The 7,390-nt window shown below is 65.5% G+C and overlaps 2 protein-coding genes across 2 annotated transcripts in view; both read left to right on the forward strand.

The window, feature by feature from the left end:
• Positions 1 to 2,122, forward strand: part of MNEG_3564 (ATP-binding cassette, subfamily B, bacterial) — a gene marked incomplete at both ends in the record, with an annotated part of 6,921 nt that extends 4,799 nt beyond the window's left edge. Inside the window, 5 exons of the mRNA XM_014047961.1 lie at positions 253 to 333; positions 675 to 805; positions 1,076 to 1,228; positions 1,463 to 1,625; positions 1,922 to 2,122. Coding sequence (XP_013903415.1) covers positions 253 to 333; positions 675 to 805; positions 1,076 to 1,228; positions 1,463 to 1,625; positions 1,922 to 2,122 — 729 coding nt within the window. The remainder of the gene's footprint in view (positions 1 to 252; positions 334 to 674; positions 806 to 1,075; positions 1,229 to 1,462; positions 1,626 to 1,921) is intronic.
• Positions 2,123 to 3,320: 1,198 nt separating this feature from the next.
• MNEG_3565 (Dual specificity protein kinase shkE) lies at positions 3,321 to 7,121 on the forward strand (the record flags this gene model as incomplete). Its single annotated transcript, XM_014047962.1, has 9 exons — positions 3,321 to 3,637; positions 3,974 to 4,175; positions 4,433 to 4,579; positions 4,859 to 4,901; positions 5,172 to 5,325; positions 5,637 to 5,808; positions 6,095 to 6,173; positions 6,485 to 6,585; positions 6,990 to 7,121. The coding sequence occupies 9 exons, from the start codon at positions 3,321 to 3,323 to the stop codon at positions 7,119 to 7,121; spliced, it is 1,347 nt and encodes a 448-aa protein (XP_013903416.1).
• Positions 7,122 to 7,390: the final 269 nt, after the last annotated feature.

Consider the following 7,390-nt stretch of genomic DNA (forward strand, 5'->3'; position numbering starts at 1 on the left):
CCCCACCGCGTCCCAGCCGCCCGCCAGGACCCGCCCCGCGGCGCCCGCCTGCCCGGCTGCGCGTCGAGTCTCGGCGCAGCCGACAAGCCCCGTTGTATGCAGCGGTCCCCGGTGCATCCAACCTTGACGCGCGGCGCCCTGGCGCTCACACACCTCAATGCGGCCCCCCAGACCCCCCACCCGGCCGCCCCAGCTCCCCCAGCTTCCCAGCAGCTTCCCTGCACTGCGCCCTCTCCACCCTCAACCATGCAGGTCCCGCAAGACATGGTGCTCTTCAACGACACTATATTCTACAACATAGCTTACGGGGACCTCTCGGCCACGAGGGAGCAGGTGCGCGTGGCGTGGCGTGGCTGGCTTTGCGCAGCCCGCCGTGGCTGCGCCGACCCCACCGCCGTCGCGCCACCCACCACCCAGCTCGCGCTCTGGCCTGGGGACTCCACATGAACTTCTCGCTGCGCTCCTGCCTGGGCAGAACGCTGCTGCTGTCTCGATCGTCGGCAGCCCCGTCACATTCCCCTTGTACTTTGTTCTTGAACATAGCATGCACACGCATGTGCACATGCACACGCGTGCACACACACACACACACATACACACACACACACCATGCACACGCGCGCACACGCTCACATTGACATCATTCACCACCACAACCGACGCTCCATTCGCAGGTGGAGGCCGCGGCCCGTGCCGCGCGCGTCCACGATGCCATCATGGCCATGCCTGACGGCTACGGCACCGTGGTGGGGGAGCGCGGCCTCAAGCTCAGCGGCGGAGAGAAGCAGCGCGTCGCAATCGCCAGGTGCGGCGCGGGCCCCCTCCGTCTGGCGCGGCGCGTCTCGACGTGATCCCTGCAGGGGAGCAGGCAGGGGCCCAGCAGGGCGGAGGGGCTCCAAGGCACCGCGCAGCCCGCCGCGGCGCTGGCTGCTCATTCAAGGTCCCGCGTCGGAGGGGCCACACCCGACAAACAGCACGTGCGCCCTCCAGGACGCCCCCTCCGCATCGGCGGACCCCCTTTTCAGCACCCCCTGGCTTGCGCCCGCCCTGCCGTCCGTAATTCTTCTTTCACCAGGGCGTTCCTCAAGAACCCCCGGGTCCTGCTGTTCGACGAGGCCACGTCAGCGCTTGACACAACCACCGAGAGGGAGATCCTGGAGAGCCTCGAGGCCTTGGCCGCGGGGCGCACCTCCATATTCGTCGCCCACCGCCTCAGCACCGCCGCCGCGTGCGACCAGGCGAGAGGGCATGCGGGCATGCACGCGCGCCGCTCGCGGGCGCTCGCCTGACGTTTGCGTGGCGAGGGCGGGGGCGCAAACTGCAGCTGGTGGTACGATGGCGCATATTGCGCCACTGGACGGAGCCAACTGGTCGCGCAGAGCGGGCGCGCGCAGCCCAGACCCGATATCCGCTGGACTTCACTCGTTCCCCACACCCCCTCTCCCCCATGCCGCCTGTCTAGCCGTACCCACGTAATCGCCCACCTCTTTCCTCCCGTCACCGCCTCTCCGCCGCCCTCGCTCTCCGCGCCCCGTCCTTTTCCCCCGTCATTCCTCCCAAAGATCGTGGTTCTGGACCAGGGCCGGGTCGTCGAGGCGGGGCCGCACCAGCAGCTGCTGGCGCAGGTGCGGGGCGGGGCGGCCCTGAGCCGGACAGCCGACCGACGCGTGCTCTGCGTGCTTTGGCGCGCGGCGGCGTGCCCACCACGTCATTCGCATCCACATCTGCGGGTCTCCACGATATCCTGTGTCGGCCACCCCGCCAGCCGGCCACACTGACTGACTCTCACACGCACGTTCCGAGGCACTGGACCTGCCTGATGCACGCGCCCACAACGTCTCCGTGCACAAACTTGTCGGACGGCACGCCTGCGCTCACTCAGTTTGGCGCGGACATGCAACTGGCCTGATTGTAACTGCAGGGGGGCAAGTACGCGGAGCTTTGGTCGCGACAGGCCACGGTGGACGACCTGATCGACGGCGGCGCGGCCCCCCCCGACAACGGCAGCGACGGCGACGGCGGCGGCGCCGCGGCCGCGGCCGAGGCCGAGCCGGCCGTCGTGGAGGAGAGCGGCAAGGGCGCGTCGCCGCCGCTCGCGCGCGCCAGCGCGCCGGCGGCGTGAGGGCGGGTGGTGGGTGCTGCGGCCCGGGCGGCGGACCGTTCCGCTGCAACGCAGCACCCCGAGGCTTTGCTGGGCCGGCAGCTGCCGGTGCCTCTGTACAGTTTCATGATTTGGCATTACGCAACCGCACGTGACCGACAGCGATACGCGCTGCAATCGCGCGTGCAAGAGCGTGTTAAGCCTGGACTGCCGTGTGTCTGACACATGTTTGTGACGGCCTGCCGACGAGAGAGGGTTGCATAGTGGATGACGATGCAACGCTCAGCAAGGGCCTGGCATGTGTGTCGTGCTGCCCACGGACACCTTTGTCCGTGAGAGCTGGACTGTTGGACGCCTGCTGCTCAGCATGAGTCAGCGTGTGTAAACGCACTCTGATCTGGCTTGGTAGCAGGGTGCAGGGCCAGGGCGCACATAGCCTATATCTGGGACCTGAACATTATCCCGGTGGGGCTGGCGGCACATGAACCAGGGCGGAAAATAGCTAGTAGCCGTGCAGCCGGGCACAAGGGCACTGGGGGCGGACGAAGTGAGACCGGCGAGCAAGCAGGGGACCTGCGCGGGAGTCAGGGCGAGTCGCAGCGCGCATACTTGCAGAGCCCGCCCTGGTGTGGTGTTTCTGATAGAGTAAGGTCGGGTGATTCAGAAGGAAACGGCATTCATACCCTGTGTTGACGTGCCTGCTACTGCAGCCACATAATGCTAGTCGGGAAAAACCTCTGCACAATGTCCTGTCAAAGGTACCTGCGCAGCTGCATGCTTTCTGCATGTGGGGCACCAACTTGTGTTGCCCAGGCACAGCCACGCCCGGTCACATGACTGTGGCGAAGGTGCAGGCGAGCTGCTGGTCCCCCCGGAAGGCATACTGACGAACGTTGAAGCAGCCAGCGCCTCAACGAGTGGCACTGCAACACACGTCCGTACGCATGTCATCCGCAGCGTGGTCAGGTCTCCCAGCCTAGTGCCACACCTAGCTGATCAGCTGAGTCATGCAGTGTAGAAAAGTGACCGTCTCTGACCAGGCTCCGGCTGTCGGCCAACCTGCGAACGTATCTTGAGTAGGTGAGAAATTTTGCGTTGCAGGCTGAATCAGGTGCAAACTGGTGCCCCCGTGGTTCCCGTGACAGCGAGGTCACTCCAACTCGCCCGAACAGGGAAGCGGGAAGCTTGACGAGCTCACAAATCTTCAACGACGTGCGGGATGGCCGGCGGCGTCAGCCCGTTTGCATCCGCGCCGCCGACGGACGCGGGCGAGCCTCATCAGCAGGAGCAGGGCGCCGACGCGCCCGCAGCGACTGCTCCCGACAGCGCCGGCGGCGCGGCCGGCGGCGCGCAGGCGCCGCACGCAACCTCAGCCGGCTGGCTCAAGGCGCGGGAAGCTGTGATGGACAGGGTCGGCCTGAGCCAGGCGTTCCACACCCTGAGGGACCGCGCGGCGGACGCCCGCATTGACCCCGCGCGCCTCAAGCCCATCAAGACGCTGGGGGAGGGCGCCTTCGCCTGGGTTGAGAGTTCCTGGTGAGAGCCGCCTCCCCTCCGCTCCCCTCGACCCCCCATCCTTGCTCCCTCTGCCCTCTTTCGTCCCCTTTCACCTCCCCTCCCCTCCTCAATCCCTCCCATTTTCTTTCCACTCCTCTCCGTGCCCCTCGTCCCCTCGCCCCATCGCCTCCGACGCCACCATCCCTAACATCCCAAAACCCACCCCAGCCAGCTCCCACACCGCGCCGCCCCCTCCTCTTCCACCTCCCCCACCTCTGGCCTGGCGTCGTCCGCAGCCACACGCGCGTGGCGTCCCAGCACCGCCCGAGCACCCACCCACACACTAGTGGTGTATTCGCAATCACATGCGCCTAGGTACTCGCCTCCAGGTGGCGGCAAGCCCTTCAAGGTGGCCGTCAAGCACTTGAAGCCTGAGCTGTATGGGGATGAGATTGAGCTCGAACTCTTCGAGACAGAGGTGGAGCTGATGCGGAAGCTGCAGCACAGGAACATCGTCGGCCTTGTGGGCGCGGGCGGCGTCGCCGTCGGCGACGAGGGGGGCGCATTCATGGTGCAGGTGTGCAGGCGCCCCCTGCTTGCCCTGTGCAAGGGTCAGACACGATGCCTCGCTCCCTGCTGCACTTTTTGCCGTTGCCACCAGTGCCTCGCAGCACCCGTGCTTTGCAGCCGCAGCGCCCTGCTATCCGAGTGCGACCCGTCCCGTTCTAATCTGGTCAGACCATTGGTCAAGTACTGGTCAAACCAGTGCGAAGCCTATGAGAGGCCCATTGGTCAAACTGCTGGTCAAACTGCTGGTGGAACCACTCCTCCCAGGAGTTCATGGCCGGCCCCACCCTCAAGAAGCTGGTCACCCGCCAGATGATGCTCAACCCGCAGCGCGTGTACTCGGACGCGGCCGCCATAGACATCTGCCTGCAGATCGCGCGGGGGCTGCAATACCTACACAGCGCAAAGCCCATGGTGCGGCGGGCGGCGCGCGACGGCGCGCGCGTGGCGACGAATATGTAGCAGCCGTCCAGCAGCTGGGGCTCGGGACAAGGGGGGAGGGCAGGGGCCGCTCGGCGCTGCTGCCGGCTGACCGGGCGTTGGGGTGCAGGCCGAGGTGCTTGGCGGCCGCTGCAGTGATTGGATTGAGGTGGTGCGCCATGGCAGACCAATCATCCCTTCAACATTCGTTGCTATTTTTTTCCACAAACGAACACGATAACATGACCTGATCCGATCTGACCTGATCTGCAGGTGATCCACCGTGATCTGAAGCTCGAGAATGTCCTCCTCAACAGTGAGCCCGCACACAACCCTTCTGACACAGGGGTATCCTGCCCTGCAGGGATGCAAACCCCACCCCCCCTGCCTGCCCCTCCAAGCGGCTGACTGTGGCCGAAGCACCGCGCCGCCCCCCAAGATAGCAGCGGGCTGACTTCAGTGCCGGCTGAACGCTGCGCCCACGCCAATGCCCCTGGCTACCTCAACAGCGACCGTCAACGCCGCCACGGCCACGCCGTAAACGCTTGTCATCAACCCCGCAATAACAAACATACCCGTCATGCAGGCGACAAGCCGCACGACGGTCGGTGGGAGGCCAAGATCGCAGACTTTGGGCTGTCCCGGCGGGTTGAAGCCAAAAACGCTGAGCTGGCGCGGCGGCGCAGCAGCTTGCTGTCTGCCCTGTCAGTCGCTTCTGAGGCTGCGGGCGCCAAAGACGGGTGCGAGCTGGGGGCCACCCCTCGGGGCGCTACCGCTTGCGACTGCGGAGTTGGGCGCCTGCATTGCATGGTTGGTGCTGCTGGAGTGTCGGTATCTGATGGAGGGGCTACTCGATTGCAGAGACATGCCACTGTGTGGCCATGTATAGCTATTGCCAGCGGTGATGCCTGGGGATGGGGACTCCACACGCACTCCTCTCCAATCATCCAATCAAAGGAGCAGGCCCACACGTGCCTCCAGCCCCACCTCGCACGGTTGATCATGACCGCGCGCCTCGAAACCCCGCCGCCCCCAAATCCACTCATTGCAGCGACGGCCTGGAGCGCGTGTGGGCGGCGCGCGCATGCAAGGGCCAGCTGGCGCGGCAGGCGAGCGGGAAGCAGGCGAGGGCGGGGGCGGCTGCGTTCAACCTGACGGGCAGGACGGGCTCCCTCATGTACATGGCCCCAGAGGTCTACCTGCAGCAACCCTACAATGAGAAGGTGGGCGTTATCATGTTTAGGTGTGTGCCGATTCCGTGTGTATCAGCATGTGCGTGTGCACGTGCCCGGGTGAGGGCCAAACAGGCTGCTGAGCTTCAGCAAGACTGCAGGCCCCAATGGGTGCCAGCGGTGTCGAGCTGCCTCCGCCTGGACAGGTCATCACCCACCCCTGAGATGCCGGCGGTTGCACTGGCAAGGGTGGACGACTGTGCCCTTCATGCCCTTTCTCAAGCCGGCCCCTTCACCCAGGCCTACTTCGGCCCTGACCCATGGATGCGCGCCGCAGGCGGACGTGTTCAGCTTTGGCGTCATGATGTTTGAGCTCCTGCAGAAGTACATCATGCTTTCCGCCATCTCCATCAAGGGTGAGTTTCTGGATGGGGCCCATAGTTTTGCAGTGCGCAGTGACTGCCGTCGGAACGAAGCAGGGCTGTGGGTGATGCCAGGCTGTTGATGATGCGCGTTTTTCTCCCGGCAGCAGGTGCTTTGCTAGTGCGTGCTGGCTGGTGCTTGGGCTCTGTTGTGCAGAGAGGCCCCTTAGCTTCCGAAGGGAGGCAATTTGTGGTTCGGTGTCAGGCCCCATACTCATTGGTTGGGATTGGGTCCAGGGTCGCTTAAGAACATGCTGAAACAGTGGTCCTTGTCGGATGACCACTGGTGACGTCACCACGTCCAGGCACCTACGAGGAGCTGGAGGCCTACGCGGCGCGGGTGGCCGGCGGCTTCCGCCCCCCCCTCCACGACCGCTGGCCGCCTGAGATTTCCTCCCTCATTAAGGTGTGTGTGTGTGGGGGGGGGGGGGGAGCGAGGTGGGCGGGGGCGTAAACGGAGGCCCCGAGGCCTGGCAAGGTGGGCAAAAGCATGCGTTCATTTTTGGATGTAGCAGGCCAGCGCTGCTGGGAGGCCTCCCCACCCTGGGGTTCAGGGGGCACTCCTTGAAATGTCGTGCTCATTGAAGCGTGCTTGTAGAGTCACGCTTTGATTTCGGCAAGTAAACCTGTTCTGGGGCGCGCGTCTATGCAATGGACTTTGCGGCCGCCGCCTTGCCCCAGCCACAACCAGGGGCCTGGCCTGCCACGGCGGACTGTGTGCGGTGCATCGCCCCTCTTGGCGTCACACCAGCGGCCACGCCACCCCCCTACACTGTGCGACGACCACTCCATCCCATCACGCGGCCGCAGGACTGCTGGGCGCAGGACCCCAGGAAGCGGCCGGCCATGGAGGAGGTGGTGTCACGGCTGGAGGACATCCAGGGGCTGGACTTTCTGACCCAGGAAACATGGTCGGACTGCGCCTGCTGCGTGGTCAGCTGAGCCCGGTGGTCGCGGTTTTTCGCAGCCGTCGCTGCGCGGCGGTCACAAGGCTGCACACGATTCTTTGTTTTTTTCCCCGCCACGCGCGCTCCCTGCCAACCCGTCGTGGGGGATGCCGACGAGCGCCTGCGCGCGCCCGCGCGCACTCGTGCGTGCGCCGGCCGCCGCCTCGCGATGACGTGCGTGTGCACCATCAGGGCTTGGCGCTGTGGCGGTGGATCAACCCTGTGGATCCCTCCTGTGTCGCCACCCGGCTTAACTCGTGACGT

Source organism: Monoraphidium neglectum, assembly GCF_000611645.1.
Source record: "Monoraphidium neglectum strain SAG 48.87 unplaced genomic scaffold scaffold00453, whole genome shotgun sequence".
In the NCBI taxonomy this organism is placed as follows: Eukaryota; Viridiplantae; Chlorophyta; class Chlorophyceae; order Sphaeropleales; family Selenastraceae; genus Monoraphidium; species Monoraphidium neglectum.